At 38.1% G+C, this 18588-nt stretch overlaps 1 protein-coding gene across 3 annotated transcripts in view; it reads right to left on the bottom strand.

Moving 5' to 3' along the window:
- Positions 1 to 18218, bottom strand: part of LOC124117093 (rhotekin-2-like) — a 105320-nt gene extending 87102 nt beyond the window's left edge. Inside the window, exons 1-3 of one of the 3 annotated variants that reach the window (XM_046478824.2) lie at positions 17971 to 18218; positions 17645 to 17753; positions 15479 to 15630 (exon numbers count right to left, since the gene is read on the bottom strand). In XM_046478824.2, coding sequence (XP_046334780.1) covers positions 15479 to 15630; positions 17645 to 17753; positions 17971 to 18120 — 411 coding nt within the window. In that variant the 5' untranslated portion in view covers positions 18121 to 18218. Of the gene's footprint in view, positions 1 to 4667; positions 5035 to 15478; positions 15631 to 17644; positions 17754 to 17970 lie in introns of those variants that run through there. The other 2 variants (XM_046478814.2, XM_046478854.2) reach the window with 2 other exon arrangements.
- Between the last annotated feature and the right edge of the window lie 370 nt (positions 18219 to 18588).

Here is an 18588-nt window from a genome sequence, read left to right as displayed (position 1 = left end):
TCTGCACCAGACAGTCCAGTGATTAACATCATGAGCATCGTTCCACGCAATTGGATACGCTGACATGCATCAACCAGGTCAGCAAGCCTGACCACCTGAATCCGTTACTCGCCTCTTACAACAAGCCAAGTTGCCTTTTGACGGCACGCATGGGTTGCTGAAGACGCTACACTCAGAAGGAATCAAGATATCCCATGGCAGCCTGAAGGTAACAGTATCGTCAGGCAAACTACTGGCTGACAGCATGAGCAATGACCATTGCCGGATTACCAGAGCAAAAACTTATGACAGCAAATATTGTGGTATGTATTGAATACAGGAATCAGTTTCTCTATACACAGCATCATATAAACAAATACAATACAAATCTCTTATACACAGCACAGTATTCTTTAACTCAAATACAGTTGACACAAACCAATTTAATTCTTGAAACTCTTGGTCATGTTGTCAGGGTTTATTTGAGTTTGGAGGCATTAGTCCTCAAATCAAATATCTTTAACAAATGGAAAAAACATGTTTTCAAACTCATTTGAAACACAAGAAATGTATTTGTCCAAGACTTTTGATAATATACACACAGTAAGGTCTCTTTTCTATGCTGCTATTCAACAAGAAGCAGGTAAGACAAGGCTGAATTCCTAAATGTCTCCATGAAGACAATGAATCGACATGTTAGATCCAGAGATATTCCAGTAGAACTTACGTCAACACTGATCATAAATCACAATGAAAAGCAGTTATCTCTCAAAATATCAATCTTTGTGTAATTAGTCAGTATTGATTAGTGTCTCTGAACTATTTATACTAATTGGCAAATCAAGCTGTCATTAATCAGAATTAATTACCATCACACGCAACTTAGTCCTCCTGCCAAGCTGACCAGCATTACTATGCCATCTCAAAACAGTTTCCATGGAAACAAAACTTAACCGTCAGTATAATTTTTCACAAATGTCATAAAAGTGATTAATCACGCTTAACAAGAATATTTTCATGCACTTGTCAGCAGTAATTATAGGCTATGTCTCAGTTGTGGGTCTTAATTTAAGGACACATCAAAGACTCCCCAACAGGCTAGGCATCATATCACACTGTAGGGAGCCAGGGCCATATCAGGGTTCTCCCTTGGAGCACCGGATTACAAGGGGTGTGATATAATTGCCATAATTCTATAGGTGGGACACATTCATTTTGAATTAAATGATATTAATGCATCAGTTGGGTATTTATAGTATCACATCTTATTCAAATCACAATAGTCACCTGGGTTCTTGACGTCTGCCGCTACAGTATTTGATTCTAGGGACCCCCAACCTGGCCTAAATCTCTGATTTTTCACATATCATTTGTGACAATGACCCATTGAGCTTCGAGGTTAATTTTGAACACTGTCAAAGCCAAATTAAAACATCATTATGATCAAGTCGATCATCAATGTCATGGTAATTAAGACTTTGATAATTAATAAATAGTTATTCTAGCATTATTGTAATTAAGATGAAATAATAAGAAATGTGTACGATGTATCAAGACATATCTGAGTCACCATTGCAATGCTTTATCTGTCAGACAGCTACCATAATAGCTGGTATGGCAAATAGTCGAGTGATTTTAGTTTTACACCATTTAAGGCGATATGCCAGCTATATAATGACAGTTCACACTGAAGATGGGCCTCACACACTGTATCCATTTGGGAAATCGAAACCAGCCAATCTGACAGACAACACGTAAACAACCAGGCGACACAACTGTTCTTCACATTATGACAAAGAAACTGTGATCCATTGAATAAAAGTGACAAAAGACTTTCCAAACCTTTAAATTGACAATTGACAGTCTATGTTACTGAATTATATTAGACAGCTGTTTCAATTACAACAACTGGTCAATCAAATGTAATAAAAATTAAACAATACTTAAAGTGCTTTACATGAAACACTTATTTGCATGACAATTCTCATGATTAGGCCCCCCCCAAAACCTAACTAATCCAATCAAGAAAACAAATACCAAATCTTTTCAAGACTTAGGATCAAGTTCTTTCAAATTTATTCTGTGTGAGCGTTGTCAAGCCATCCGAGTTAGCAAACAAAGAAACCGGAATCGGATGGAATTAAATGGCCAATTATTGTCTTCAACCAGATCAATAGCAATCCTGTATTTAGGCACGGCAGGTCGGACCCTCACTTGAAATTATATCAGTTTGGGTGGGAGAATGGTGAGTGGGGAGAGGGTGGGGGCAGACAAATGTGTGGAGTCTCCGTGTCTCCTGCTGCACTCGGATGCCCAGTTGTCATTGAACCATGTCCATCACTGCACTGTACAAAGTCCAGGCTGTAAACCTTGGAGCGTGCCAGACTCTATCCCCCCTTGTGTTGACAGCTGTTAAGGAGAGGTTCTGTGTTCTAGCCTACAGTAATTGATCTGTAGTGCTATTGTACTGCAGAGTTTAATTAAGACAGACTGTAGTGTTTTTCTACATTTCATCTATTGTACTTGTAAGGCTTGGAGAGGTTTTATGACAAGCATGTTTCAGCTGAATATCTCCTCAGACTTCAACAATTCGTAGAAATAACAAACATAGCTTCCCAATCTGTGGAATTCTGTAGATCTGCAGAAGTCATTCACGGTTAAAAAACAGCCTCCAGAGGCAATGCTACTGTCAGCATTATGTTAACAACGCAACATGCTGGTCTGACGTTTGCAGCAGCGGGTTTGGCATGTAGGGTCCTCCTTGGCTTACCATGTCTGTTTTTCCGAACAGAATATCCACTTTTCAAGTATGTATCTAAAATACCATGTGTACAGTCCATCTGATCTTAATGAGGGGTACCCTCTCAGAAAACAGTTATACTGCACTTGTTGTAAACAATCTTATAAGTCACAGAGAACTAGACATGGTAAACAAAATGAAACAAAACTAAAACTCCCTGAAATGTTCCATATCCTTATCATGTTCGTGTTCCGACTTCTAAATGCTAATCAAAGACTTTGTTAACTGTTTCTATTATAACACCAAACAAAGCAAACACGACAGCAACTCTGGGATAACCAATTTCATGGTAGCTTAGTACAAGGCCAAGTGCACTGGAGACTAGTAAAAGGCTAACCCCATGCCTTCAGGCACAACAAGCTCCAGAGCTGTTCCGTCTCCTCCCCCTGGTGCATGTAGCCTGTGTGTAGACAAAGCAGATGAACAAAGCTCTTCCTTCCTCCTCCGAGCCCCTCCCACTGACCTCACCCCCTTCTCTAGCTACTGTTCAGTAACAGGACACTGGTACACATGGCCTCACTGCTAATATACTGGCTGTGACTACAACCATCATCACATCACAACCGAGAAGTTGATCATGTCCACTCGTCCTTTATGTGTACATTTTCATGTGTTTGTGTAACATACACTGCATCTGTCCCTTATGGAATAACATATATATGGAATAATACATATTATATAATAATAATATGGAATAATATCATATCTATTTTATGTTCACATTGAATCATATTGTATTTGGTGTTATTAAGTGTCAAAGAATGTAGTTCCTAGAAATTACCGCATCATTTATCTACAATGTCATCGATCCTGAATTCCTTGCAACTGGACAACGGACTGTTAAATTCATTACAAGCTGTGACAGTTGGGACCATGTCACATGGACAATAATATGCACTGAAAGTCAATTAAGGTTCAAAGAAACGAAATCCTTGTCTTGCTGCCAACTGTTCCACAAACTCTGAAATATTGACGGCCAGGATGCAGATTTCTCCCGTCAACTCCGGCTGTCACAACAGCACATATATATCCTACACATTTCTATGGGAATACAGTGAAATGTCAATGACGTCTCAGAAGACTACAGAATAAAGGAAACCCCTCCAGTGTGCTGTGAAGCAGCTGGGAGCTCCACATGGTACCATGTTTACATTATGGGCAAACAGTCTGGTTTGAAAATGGCCAATTGTAAACCTGTGCCAGTAGGGTAGGTTGGAACTGTGAAATGTTGCAGTGAGACAGGAACCATGTCTACAAAATAACGTTAAGTTCAATGCTGTTTTGTATTTGAAATGAACACATAATGACCTGTGAGAACAAAATAGTTAAAAAACATGAACTCATTCCATATGATATAGCAAATCTTTAACTAGTGTACAGTAGCCACTGGTAGCTAAAAATGTCTAAACTGCCACGTCAGGCAGTCTTCACTGAGGTGATAAATCTTTAACATAACATGCCAATTTGTTGACAAAATATCTAGCTGGAGAAAACAATGCAACAAACTGAAAATAACTTTAAAGTTTCCACTTTCCACATTCTGAATTCCATGTCAATTTATCAACTTATATAATTTACATGTCGAAACAAAAACATTCAATATGTTGTAAACATGGTATGCTTCCACAGATAAACAAGGAAGAGAGAATGAAAATAATGTTTTCCCCGTAAACATGAAAGTAAATGACTGTGGTGTTATGATTATACTCGTGATAATCATAACTTTTGTCTCTAACATACTCAACTCAACAATAGCATGGCACTGACAACGACAACATGTCCCACAATTCAAACCCAACTGGCACAGTTATATGACTAATCACCCATAGCTAAATGTCAAACAAGCAACAGCAGTACCCTGATTTAAAAACAAGTATGTCAAACTCACCAAGGCGTACCATCCTTTAGTCACAGACATCATGGTAAACAATCCAAGAAGTGACACAATAAATGTTATCCGTTAGCATCAGATAAGAAGTGACCAGTACACTTCACTTCTTCCACTGTGTACTTCTGTACTACGCTCTCTCGCTCTTTGTTCCTTCTGTCTATTCAGCCTCTGCATCAAGCATCACCGTGGCGACTGACTAGCGGGACAGGCTGAGAGCCAGGCTTGCTGGAGATTTCACCAATTTACTACACATATCCTATTGCAGCCAGCTGAGGCCATGCAAACTGTGTCACAGACCCTTAGGAACATGTGTGAGGGTTAATTCAAACTCCCATCTGTTTTAAAGCTCATACATTTTCGAATATTCTGGTAACTATGACGATGCATGATTCAAGTGACAACTGACCTTTGTTTGACTGTGCTATGGTAATTATCCCTACATGATACGAGTGTTATTCCATAGCTGGTTTGAAACAATTTTGTACTTTTTATGTAACACTAGACTGGTTTAAATTGTTGACATGTGTTTTTGTAATCTCTTCACCTCCGAAAGAGCAATAGTTGCTCTAAATGTGATAAGTTTCAGTCCGAATTACACAGGTTATCAGAAATAAAGATAGATTTAGGATTTATCAGGACAGATGGTTGATATCTTTGTCACATACTATTAACCTCACTACAGTCCCAGCCTTATCTTTCTTTCTCAGCAAATGGAACATTTTATTGGCCTTTTCCTAATTCATTAATCTAAAGTTACAAACAAATAAAACTCTACTTCACTCAATAAAAAAAAGGGTGTCATTTTAGATTGAAAGGTAGTTTAAGGGGTCCGGTAGACTAACATCTAGTCTCTGAAATGAACATATCGTACAGAAAAAAATATAGCTGTTAAATTATCTTAATCAAAAATTAATCAAAAGGAGCCCATAGACTCTCTTCCTGATACTGCAGAAATCTAGACTTACCAAACATTATAGACTTGCATGGGCTGCATTTGATATATTTGTATCAGGGTCTGTAAGACAGACTAGGGGTCCGGGTATTTTGGAGGTATGGAATCAAGGGACCCCTCAATTAAAACTTTTATTCAGTTATGACAAGGACCCCTTGTCTTTCATGCTAATTTATAACACTGTTTAATGAGACATACTTGATATATACCATAATAGATCAGAAAAATAGATCTAGAAATAATAACTTAATTCTTAATTATTGCTTCAATATGGTGTTAGGACACAATATATTTGCAATTTTATTTTACAGGCACCAACATATACAACACAATCAAACATAAACGATTCCCATTATCAAAGTTTCCATCAAATGTGATGAAGTTAAAATAAGTAATTAAATATTAACATATTTCTCAGCAGCAGAAGGTTCAACAGTAGTGACATCTTATGGCATAAAACTGGGTGGAATTGTCCTTTTGCAACACATAAAAATATTGTATGAACAATTACTCATTTCATAAAAAAATGACACGCAACCTGTACAATCGATGCAAACATAAATGCTTGGGTCACAATGACCCATCGATGTTAGCTGCTGGTAAAGAGGAACTTCTTTACAAAATGTGACATAATTATGGACAGAATTAAGAGGTGAAATTCTGGAAACTAAGAAAATGTCTTACATCAAACTGACTCACTGTATTCGGAGAACAAAACACTCAATATGAAGATGCCATTTACAAATATGGATACCTCAAACAAGAACACATGGTGAAGATGCATCCTGATGTTGTGATAATGACTTTTATCACTGACCATGTTGACCAGTCAAAGGTGTCGTATTTATTTTGTGCATCTGGACATTTGAAGGAAACATGCTACAAAGAATTAAAAATAACAATTACACATTCCAGAAAGAAGAAAATGCCTGGTAAAAATAGATTTAACCTGCCCTGAAGGAAAGCAAATCTATCAAACACCACCCTATCATGTACATAGGTTTGAATACTCCTTCCAATCCCCGTCCCCTGTGGCCCAGGCATACATGTATGTGAGCCAGTAGATGGTGGGGAGATCATGTCTAAACATTTGCACTGCCAGCATTGTGGAGGAGCATCTGTATGAATAGTGATGTTCCCTTTTATACTGATCTCTTGGGTCAACAATGCCTGTGACACAAGAGCATTCTGCTCTTGTCAATAAGCAGTTTTGGGAACAGTGGGGGCTGTCCTGGAGACATTGAAGTGAGTACCCAGTGCTGAAGCATGTGATACGCTTCAATCTGAGCAGAGATGCTGCAGCGTGTACTCAGGAGTGCTGAAGCATGGGATACTCATCAATCTGAGCAGAGATGCTGCAGCTTGTACCCAGGGGTGCTGAAGCGTGTGATACACATCAATCTGAGCAGAGATGCTGCAGCTTGTACCCAGGGGTGCTGAAGCGTGGGATACGCATCAATCTGAGCAGAGATGCTGCAGCTTGTACCCAGGGGTGCTGAAGCGTGGGATACGCATCAATCTGAGCAGAGATGCTGCAGCTTGTACCCAGGGGTGCTGAAGCGTGGGATACGCTTCAATCTGAGCAGAGATGCTGCAGCTTGTACCCAGGGGTGCTGAAGCATGGGATACTCATCAATCTGAGCAGTGATGCTGCAGCTTGTACCCAGGGGTGCTGAAGCGTGGGATACGCATCAATCTAAACAGAGATGCTGAAGCATGGGATACGCATCAATCTGAGCAGAGGTGCTGAAGCATGGGATAAACATCAATCTGAGCAGAGATGCTGAAGCATTGGATAAACATCAATCTGAGCAGAGGTGCTGAAGCATTGGATACGCATCAATCTGAGCAGAGGTGCTGAAGCATGGGATAAACATCAATCTGAGCAGAGATGCTGAAGCATTGGATAAACATCAATCTGAGCAGAGATGCTGAAGCATGGGATACTCATCAATCTGAACAGAGATGCTGAAGCATGGGATACGCATCAATCTGAGCAGAGATGCTGAAGCATTGGATACTCATCAATCTGAGCAGAGATGCTGAAGTGAGGGATACACATCAATCTAAACAGATGCTGAAGCATGGGATACGCATCAATCTGAGCAGAGGTGCTGAAGCATGGGATAAACATCAATCTGAGCAGAGATGCTGAAGCATTGGATACACATCAATCTGAGCAGAGATGCTGAAGTGAGGGATACACATCAATCTAAACAGATGCTGAAGCATGGGATACGCATCAATCTGAGCAGAGATGCTGAAGAATGGGATACACATAAATCTGAGAAGAGATGCTGAAGCATGGGATAAACATCAATCTGAGCAGAGATGCTGAAGCATTGGATACACATGTGAGCAGAGATGCTGAAGCCTCAGACGTTTACCACTCCGGTGAATGGTGCTGACAAACCTAGAAACATAATCAGGGCCCACCGGGATTCGAACCCACAATCATAGGTTTCTGGCGTGCCCAAGGGACACAACTCTGCACAGCAAATCGTGGCGCCTTAGACGACTGGGCCACCCATGCCCAACATCAGTCTGAGCAGAGATGCTGAAGCATTAGATATGCGTTAATCTGAACAGAGATGCTGAAACGTACCAGAGATGCTGAAGCATGAGATACTCATTGATGAGTTATGATATGCTGTACACTAAGTGTGAGATGTTAGTTGTTCAAGAAGAAATACAGACCTTAGTGCATGATGTTTAATAGATAACAACCATCCCTTAATACAATGTGACAGTATACATACAATACAAAATTCTTATAACCACAAACGATGTAAATGACAAAGACAAGTGATTGTCTGACTGATGCGATGTTTTGAGGAAAGCAGAGTTTTGCCAGTTGCAAAGTATGGCATCCCAAACACATATAAATTTAAATTGAACAAAGATAATACATACTGTGGAAACAGGATGTAAATTACATCTGTTTTAAAAATTAAAACTTGTTGAATTGTTGGATCCACATCATCAGCTGATCATATACACACCAGGAACTGACATTTCTATTATTTTAATAAATACAAGCAAACTTCACACCATCCATTTCTCATTTCCTCCTTTTTATCATATTTTTATTAAGATAATTTAACAGAGACTAGATGTAAGGCTGAGGTAACCCCTGTTACAGGGAAACTTGGCAACACAGGGCAAGTTGACATTACAAGGAAACTTGGCAACACAGGGCAAGTTGACATTACAGGGAAACTTGGCAACACAGGGCAAGTTGACATTACAGGGAAACTTGGTACCACAGGGCAAGTTGACATTATAAGGAAACTTGCAATTACAGGACAAATTTTGAAAGGGAAACTTTGCACTATAGGGAATCTGGGCACTATAGGGAATCTTGGTGTAACAGGGATTTGGCACTTCAGGGACACTTGACACAAAAGTAATTTGGGTTAGGACAAACAATTCCCAAGCATAGTTGGGACATGTCATCCACCACAAGGCCATACAGTTTACCTATTCAAGCCAGGTCTTCCCCTTGTAGAAAACTCTCCTTCATAGATTTATTATCTAGGAAGACAAAGCAGACTAAATATTCCTCAATCTTAATTGTTTAAAAAAATGATTGAAAAAGAATTGTGATCAAGTACTGAACTGATTCATGAAAAGTACATATTAACTACATGTACACATACAACATTTAATATGTTTACTGTCAATCTGCTTCTACACAGGAAATCTTTTTATCACTGATCCTCCATGAATTTCAAACAGAAGGTTTTTTTCTGGATTTTTCCCCCTCAGTGTACACCATGATAAATATTTCTTATCTTATATCTCTTTGCCAGTTTCCAGCCTGGCTAGGCCATGCTGCTTCTTCTATGTTCAAGGTTAGGCCGATTCCTGGCCACTGATATGAGATAATATATAAGAAAAGGAGTATGTACTGAAGAGAGGGGGGAACAGCTGAAGGGAAGGTCATACCATTCCATCATTCCCAAAACTGCAAAACTTGGAATCTAACGATGTCTATGAATGATTTGATTCACAAAAGAGTGATACCCTTGCAAATTGATTTTGTTCCTTGTTAATATCTTTTTAAAGTGGAATTGTGTTGGACAGTATTTTAGTCAAGTTGTCAACTTACTATAGAGGGGAAGTTTATTTAAAATGACACAGGTCAGGGGTTCAAAAATCCTACTGCCCACAGCTTGGACAAGTGAATTTAAATTGAGGAAGGTAAGTGGATCATTTCAACTTGGAGGTCAACGAATCCGTACTGAAGTACACACTTTATCCCTACTGTTACGCTGGTTATAGTGAGTGAGTGTGGTTTTACGCCGCTTTTAGCAATATTCAAGCAATATCATGGCGGGGGACACCAGAAATGGACTTCACACATTGTACCCATGTCGGGAATCGAACCAGGCATGACGAGCGAATGCTTTAACCACTAGGCTACCCGACCGCCCCTACGCTGGTTAAAAAGAATGTTCAGAGTATTGATCTGGCTTGATGTTTTCAACCCAATTCATTAATATTTTTGAAACTTTAATTAAATATTGTTTACACTACTTTCGGTAAATTGCATGTGGAACTTATCTGCAATGTATTTCACTTCATTTGATGATAAATTAGGGCAACCTGACTGTTATTCAGTTAAGCAGAAAGTGGACATTTATCATTACTTACAGTGAATATCTTCCAAATGTCCCATTTAAACATTATTTCTTTATACACAGCCCTCAGGGAGACTTTTTACTATTTAGTGAGCCACAACTTGAATGCGCAAACCAGTTTTATGTCAACCTATGACATGAGATATCCTCACTTACTGACTAGTTATGATACTGATATCAGTAAGTCCTTGTCACAGATTCTGAAGTGGGAGTACACCATTCATCATGTATATTGCAATACAAGTACATGTATATGTATTACTATACCACATGCTATACAGGCCTTGTTAGCCTTGCTCCAAGGCTGTACTGAATGAGTCCAAGGGTGTATTGTAATTCTATCCTTATATTAGGCAAGTCTAGATGTACGAATAGTATTAAGCATGTTAAGATGTCAGTCTTTTATAGGGACAACTTGTTCTTTTTCACATAATCTCAAAATTATGATTTAAGCTAATAATATTTTGCCTAAGAGACTTGTGCAAGTCTACAGCCTTGTGTACCAGATTGTATTATATATCGTGTGTATTGGAAACAGTCACAGAAGAAACCATTTAATTTCTCCATCACTCATCAAAATGGAATTCAAATGAGAAACTATCATGCCATCACTGATGACAGTAAACAGATGCTTACATCTCTGGTGATACACAATGTGTGACATTGTATGAATAACAGGGTGATTTCATAAACACAGAACATTTTATGAGTTGACCATGCGATAATAACATTTTACATCAAATATAAAAAAGGATAATCACAGTTAATATATTAACATCATAGATATATATATTCTCAAGGGGCCAGCTGGTGACTGATCATATAATTGAGATGGCTAAACAGTAGACTAACACTTAGAACGAAAACATGTCTTTAAAATAATAAAAATATTTTTTTGAAAGAACCTTTCCTCTTCTCCTCTTTATCTAGACTTAACTTTTAGTAAAAAAAAAATACCTAAAAAATATAAATTCCACAGTCATGGTGCAGGACGAGCCAAACAGTATTTTCAGTATTTTTGTTCTCAACAAATTAGGACGTGTCGGACACACAGATTAAATTTTATCCCTTATACTCGAATAGGTCATGAAATACTCTACCCAGTTAGGAAAAGCTATTTCCCGTTTGCTCTTTGGCTGTTGACTAAAGTTATTTTCACTCTTTAATAACGTAAATTTACATGACTCAACACTACTTGAAACATACATGGATAATTTAAAGGTATGTGTACATGATATAGTACCCACACATGATTTGAGACTGATGTGCACGTTTGTTGATACACAGCTTTATCCTCATGGTCATGATTATAGGCTAAACAAGAAACAGTTTGATGAGCCAACACTTATTCAGCTATCAGGTAAAATCAAGACACCTTACACGCCATAATGCACGTTATAAAAAGCGCTGAAAGACAAAAGGTCCTGTGTACAAACCAAAACTATCTCTTGTGGTAAAAGTATTTACCATGGTTACCGATCCATCATACAACATGTACAATGTAACAATTTTATGTAAAATACTTGACTGACAAATCAATAGGTGCACATGTGATTGTGCAGATTGCAACATTATCATAAAACATAATTTTAGCCTTTGTTTGGTGGTTGTCAATATAGTCATTTCATTAGAAGCTTTTCAAGTCAAATTTGGATATACCATAAACAGATATATTTTTCAAAAAATTAATTGCCCATAATCAAGGGTGATATAACACATGAGTGCGTATTATACACGAATAAATAAGTCTTGTGTACATTGATCAATCAGAAGGGGTGCTAAATGGGATTGTTCACTAGCCAAAATACTAGTAAATATCGTTGTGGGCGCTTATTACGTCGAATATGGTAATACACAAATCCATGTGAACACAGAACTAGTGACTGTGTTCAACCATTCGGTATGGTATACTGATAACTCCAATATCAGTATTTGATAAGTGAGTGAGTGAGGTGAGTTTGGTTTAACCCTGCTTTGAACAGTACATCAGTCATATCACAGGACGTCAGCTTGATGTGGGAAGAAAGCCAGAATGATGCAGGCCTCAGGCATTTTCTGGTCACTGACCAGTTATCACCATTTTTTTCATGTTATTTCTTAAATATTCGGTGTACAAAGTTAACTGTGCAAACAACTTTGATTTGTGTGAAACTAAAAGCAAATGCACATATTTCTGTCCATAAAAAAAAAATCAGTAAATTTCTGTTATAAAATGACAACAGGGAATCAAGACAGTGGACATAGAAATTTCTCGTCAACCAACTGTACCAGTTTTTGCCATCATCTAAACAGCATGTGCCACATGATCATGTGCACCGCTTCAGTTATACAAATTACATTTTCTAGTTTCTCTGGTATCACACTCTATTTTTATATTTATTACAATTAATAGAAAATGCTTTTATCAATTTGTTGTCTGCAAACTGATGTACACCAATATTCCCCAATCTGATTTACACATGTTTATACTCAATGCTATGAACTATGACTTTTGTGATACATACAGGATTATGCATTTTTGGAAAAATAGCTCAATTAGGTTTTAGAATAATAATTTGGCGAAGAAATGTCAGACAGATAGTAAGCTCTAAGTATAACAGAACTAAATGTGCATCATCTTGTTGTTGGATTTTTGTTTAAGCAAGAAATAGTCACGTGACACCTCCCATGTGTCACTTCTAAAGTTGTATTTGAGCAAGGTGATTATAAGGTTTGTTTTTTAATATTTCTTCACAAGAGTCGGTTTTGTTCATTATTTTTGGATAAACATTTCTCTCTTCTAATGAAACCGAGCAAAAGTAAAATGAGAAGCAATCACTTGTGTGCTATAAGGGGGAGCTGGCGATAATTGGTCGACAGCGATAACTGGTTGCTAGCCAGCACCACTTTGGGTATGGTGCTGAAAAACCAGAAACGTAATCAGGACGAATCTGGAATTCAAACCCATGATGAAAAGATTGTGGAAGGCATAACATGCACAACTGAAGCAACTCTGCAAACCAAATTGCAGTGCCTAAGAGGTTCTACCACTCTAAATCAGAATCAGTAGTTCCCCCAGTCCCTTTCGTGGGGGAACTTTCACTGCAGATTGAGACAACTGGCAGTTATGACTGGAAGATATTGTGTAAGATTTTTTTGTATTTTAAACCTTTCAGTAATGAAAACTGGCATATATCTTTTCTATATTTAGTGCTGTCTCTTTCAACATGATCATGATGATGACTTATGCTGAACGTGACCTCAGATATTTACAAGCTACATTTGGTGCGGAACAAGAGGTGGTGTGTTTAGCTTCCTACTCGGAAAAGGAACAGCTAAGCTAGCCATTTATTTTGTTTTTATTGCTGCTTTGAGCATGTTGAGGCCAGACTGTGCAGGCATGTGAATGTAATAGCTGGTGAATGCCTATTTATTTAAAACGAGATAACATTACTATAAAATTCTATGGGAAAACATTTGGTTTCGTGTAACCTAGACGACTGAACCACCCCTGCCCCTAGAGCATGAGTGAGTCTGGTGAGATTTAATGATGCTTTGATTTTGGTTTGGTTTGTTGTTTAACGTCTCACTCAGCAATATTCCAACTATATGAGAGTGGTCTGTAAATAATCGAGTCCGGCCCAGACAATCCAGTGATTGATACCATGAGCATCGATCCATGCAATTGGAATTGATGACATGCATCAACCAAGACAGCAAGCCTGACCACTTGATCCTGTTAGTCGACTCTTACGACAAGCATAGTCGCCTGTTGCGGCAAGCATGGGTTGCTGAAGACCTATTCTATCCCAGATCTTCACGGGTCTAATGATGTTTTGAACAGGTCAACGTGGGAGGCAAGTTCAAAGTGATAGAAGCTGAAGATGTTTTCCATATGGCAGCAATGGGATGATGCTGACAGGCAAAGGATTAACAATACCATGAAATGTGTCGTAGGTCAGATTAGTGTCAGACACCCTGGTTGCTTTTGTTGTTCATGCTTATGGAAACAACATTACTTATAGAACATAGCATCAACTCTCTTGTTAACAGGACACACTGATCCTGTTATTGAACAAGGGCTACACAATGGGTACACTGTGTGCAGATTAACATTTCTTAGTAATCATATGGTAAACGTACAGGTCATGTAATAAAACCATGTATTATGTTGAGCCTGCTGTACCATGTTAGCCTGTCATACAGACCCTGAAACAAATATATCCAATACAGCCAATGCAAGTCTAGTTTACTGCAGTTTCAGGCTGGAGAGTCTTTTTTATTATATTTTATTTAACAACTTTTTTGATCTGTAAAAAATATTCATTACAGAGACGAGATGTTTGTCTAGTACCATGTGTGTGTTCCCTCAGAAGGAGGGCCTGTGTCATTATGTAAGGTCAAACTGCCTGGTCATCACAAGCAGGACAAGAACTTGAGTGGGGATACTTTCCATCCACCATTAAATGGTTCAGTGTCTCCTGTGAATGTCATAAAACTCCAGCGCTGTGCCTGCTAAAACATACCCAAAGGAATTTCCCTGTAGTCATGCTCATCAGGGATAGAAACTTCAAATTCACACTTACTGGTAACTGACAGGCGCTACGTTCTAGCAGGGAGTACATATTAATATGGTATATTTTCCCCCGGTTCAGCATGTTCAGTTAGTTAAATATATCTACTTAACAAACATTATATTTGGGATTACACTTTCTAAGTCGAGTATAAATTCCAGTACTTTTGGGGGTTTAGGTCCCATCTGGGATTCGAACCCACACTCTGAGAGTGAGACACCTAATCGCCCGTACACAAATCAGCAATCTATATGTCTATATATCTTTTTAAATAATCTCATAGCTGTCAATGGTCATAATGACCCAGCTGCTGTTATCTAATTTGTATTGGCAGCAGTGTGATTATATCAGTATGTCTAACTGTTAAAATCCATGTCCTGCCAATGACATGTTCCTGTCCTACTAGCCAGCTAGCCTGAATCAGATTGTTGGTGTGTCTAGTAAACATTTCAGGTTAATTTTACCACTGTTTATCCTACAATTGCACCCTGTTTTTACCTTGACTGTATTTGTTCTGCTGGACACACCCACTGATGCTGATGTGTTATAATATACCCTACCCCCACCTTTTGCTTTTGTTGTAAGTACATCGATTATCAACAACAAACAAACAACCAGTAATCGAAGTGTTTCATTAGTTAAGGATTATTTAACACTTACCCTCTTAGCCTTAACTACAGTCTTGGTGATGTTCTTCTGGTTCTTTCCGATGGAGCGAAGGACGTTGAAGTTGTTCCTGTCTATGGAGTAGTCTTGTCTGTTCTTTAATCTGTGTTTTACCAGGTTAGTTGACATGCGGCGCTTGAAAGTGCCTGTCAAGTAGAACATATGTACATTCAAAGTTCTTGGACTTATCTAAATTTCTCCATGATCAAACCGAGCACCTATCTTACTTGGAAAGTTTTCAGTAAACTTGTGTGCATCGTTTATATCTCTTGGGCTCCCACTAACCCCTGGATCCATTCCATGGTTCTCGTCATCTCAAATATTTGTTTTAATATTGATTTTCATTAGCCACTTTGATTTTCTCCGCTACTCATTCTAACCGACCAATCACAATGCAAACCAGCCTAAAGTAGGGTTGGGGATACAACGAACATGGTGGCCATGCGCCAGTCCCAGGGGTTAGTGTAGGATCACCGAAATGTGACCCTGTAGATATAGAGGGTGATGCGTGTGACAACAATGAAGCCTGCAAACCAGTGATTGACAACATGAGCAATCACCAATAATGTCCAGGCATGATGAAACACAATCACAAATATTCTATTAAAAACAACTGCTGAGAGGCTTGTTTGACTAGCATGGAGTACTGGGTACCTGTTCTCTCCTGAAATACCCATGCAGGAAACTTGTATTACATATACTAACATGTCTATTATAAGTCAACCCTTGGGTTAAAAAAAAGAATTTCTAAAACAATTGAAAATACAGAACATTTGACAAGCTCGATGTGCTCTTTATTTATATTCATGCCCATCAGCATATGCATTGAAAAAGTTACACTTTTGTTAAAAGGTTATGTAGATGATAGTGGGAAATGATTTCCAGACAAAAATTGGCAGACAAAGGAGTAGAATGCCTTGCCTGTCTAGATTGATAATTGGAATTATCGTCGATGTGAAGAAATATTAACGAAATGAAAATTGTGTCATCAATAATATCTTACATAAACTACTGTGATGAAATTAAGTTTAAATTTTCCGAAACAGACTAGTCACTTGTTATTGTCAATCATGTGACAAAATTGGGAACCCATGGTGATTTCAGGTTAGAATTGGTCCCTAGCAACTAATGCTAGATGTAAGAGTCGACTTTATGGAACAGGTGGTTAGGCTTGGTGACTGGGTTGATGAGTTGATTGTTTACAGCCTGCCATCATATTGAACTAGCTAGAATATTGCTGAATGCAGCGTTAACATGGTTAAAACAGTTATCTTTGTTAATTATTGTCACAACATTATCACACAAAACTAACAGATTACCTGTTCAAATAAACAAATAGACGATAATACATAAAGTAGGGCTTAGACACCACTTGTAGTACACAACAATTCTGTTTGCTTTCAAGCTATCATTTATAATCACACTCACTTCAAACACACCTATGGCCCCTTTTTAGTTAAGATAAGGGATCAAGATGTCTCCAAAATTTGGAAGGCTAGGGCAAACACAAAATAACAAACAGTCACTACTAATTTAAGTTCAAATATAGTAACATAACTAAATAAATACAGGTTTCTTAAATATGAGCACATACACAAACAACCTTTAATAGATGTTTGTTTGTTGTTTAACACCGCACTCAGCAATATTCCAGCTTAATGAAGGAGGTCTATAAATAAGTCTGCACCAGACAATCCAGTGACTGACATCATGAGCATTGATCTACGCAAATGGGATAAGATGACATACATCAAACAAGTAAGCGAGCCTGACCACCAGTTCTCATTAGCATGATTTGTTGCCTCTTACGACAAACAGTCACTTCATCATGTTCATACGGCAAGCATGCATTGATGAAGACCTATTCTAACCCAGATCTTAATTCACAGGTTCATTCACAGATGTCTATATCATGTTTCTAAAATTATGTCTAATACACCATGATCATGATGATACACTAACATGATATGTAAAACAGAATAACTGGTATTTATTACATCTTTATCAAAGAATTTTTCACAACAAACAGGTTGTTTTTATTTTGAAATGTATGCGGTTAATGACCTGCATATAATGATCTGTGCCTTTTTTTATTCATAGTATCACAGACCAACACATGTAACACCATATAGATCTATATGTTTATACTGCCTTTGGTACCTTTAAGCGTATCTTTGTCTTCCTTCAACATGGTATTGTTCTTGGAAGGACCTGATGGAGGTCGACTGGTGTTTAATGTATTCAATTTCGAACGATCGTTGTCCTTCGTCTGCAAAATAAACAAAAGACAAAATTAACCACTCGTGACTGATGGTGATTATTATAACCCATGCATTTATTCGAAAAAAAACTTTAGAACTAAAACACCGTTGGATCTTTCACGAAACACCGTGGGGTGGAACCACTTACACAGATTATTCAGCTTCCTTTCAGTGTTTTAAAGCTAGCAACATGTTTATTCGTTTGAATTTTCAAGCACTACTCACCTGTTGTAGACGTTTAATCGCAGTCCCGTGTATGGTTCTGCGTCGTCTTTTCGAGATCAGACCACACCCCTGGACAGTAAAACTAAGTTCCAGATCGTCAGCGGACTGAAATTGGTCATCCCGCTTACGTTTCGTCGAAAATGTATCCATTTTGCCTAGCAACACTAAGAATTTAAAAACCAAATTCCCCGCTTCCGATTATCATCAACCACTCGCATCTCTGTTGACCCCTGGCGGAACAGGTGCGCGTTACCAAAGGGAGACAACTTTTTATCACGCGTGACGAGCCAACGACCAGGCTCTGGACCAGATGCAACATTTGCATTAAAGCTTTCTCAAGCAAATTGATGCCATATATTATTTTTTTCGTCAACAGTAACAATAACCAGTTTGGTTTTTTTAATCACATTAAATTATGTTATGGAATTATCACCGACAAAAAAAAAGAGAATTTATTTTCTGTTTGTACAAGTGGTTACCAAGATTCCTTTCTAAATGAGAGAATGTTATGTCTGTATATATAACAATTCTCAATAATTACACGTGGTAAAATGATTGTGCGTCGTGTGGCAAAATCATAGTTATTTATTGCAAAAAGTAAAGTAATTAAAGTTGTAT

This window comes from Haliotis rufescens, unplaced genomic scaffold, assembly GCF_023055435.1.
Source record: "Haliotis rufescens isolate VD_foot unplaced genomic scaffold, xgHalRufe1.0.p SCAF_12, whole genome shotgun sequence".
In the NCBI taxonomy this organism is placed as follows: Eukaryota; Metazoa; Mollusca; class Gastropoda; order Lepetellida; family Haliotidae; genus Haliotis; species Haliotis rufescens.
This window is presented reverse-complemented; position numbering and strand designations above follow the sequence as displayed.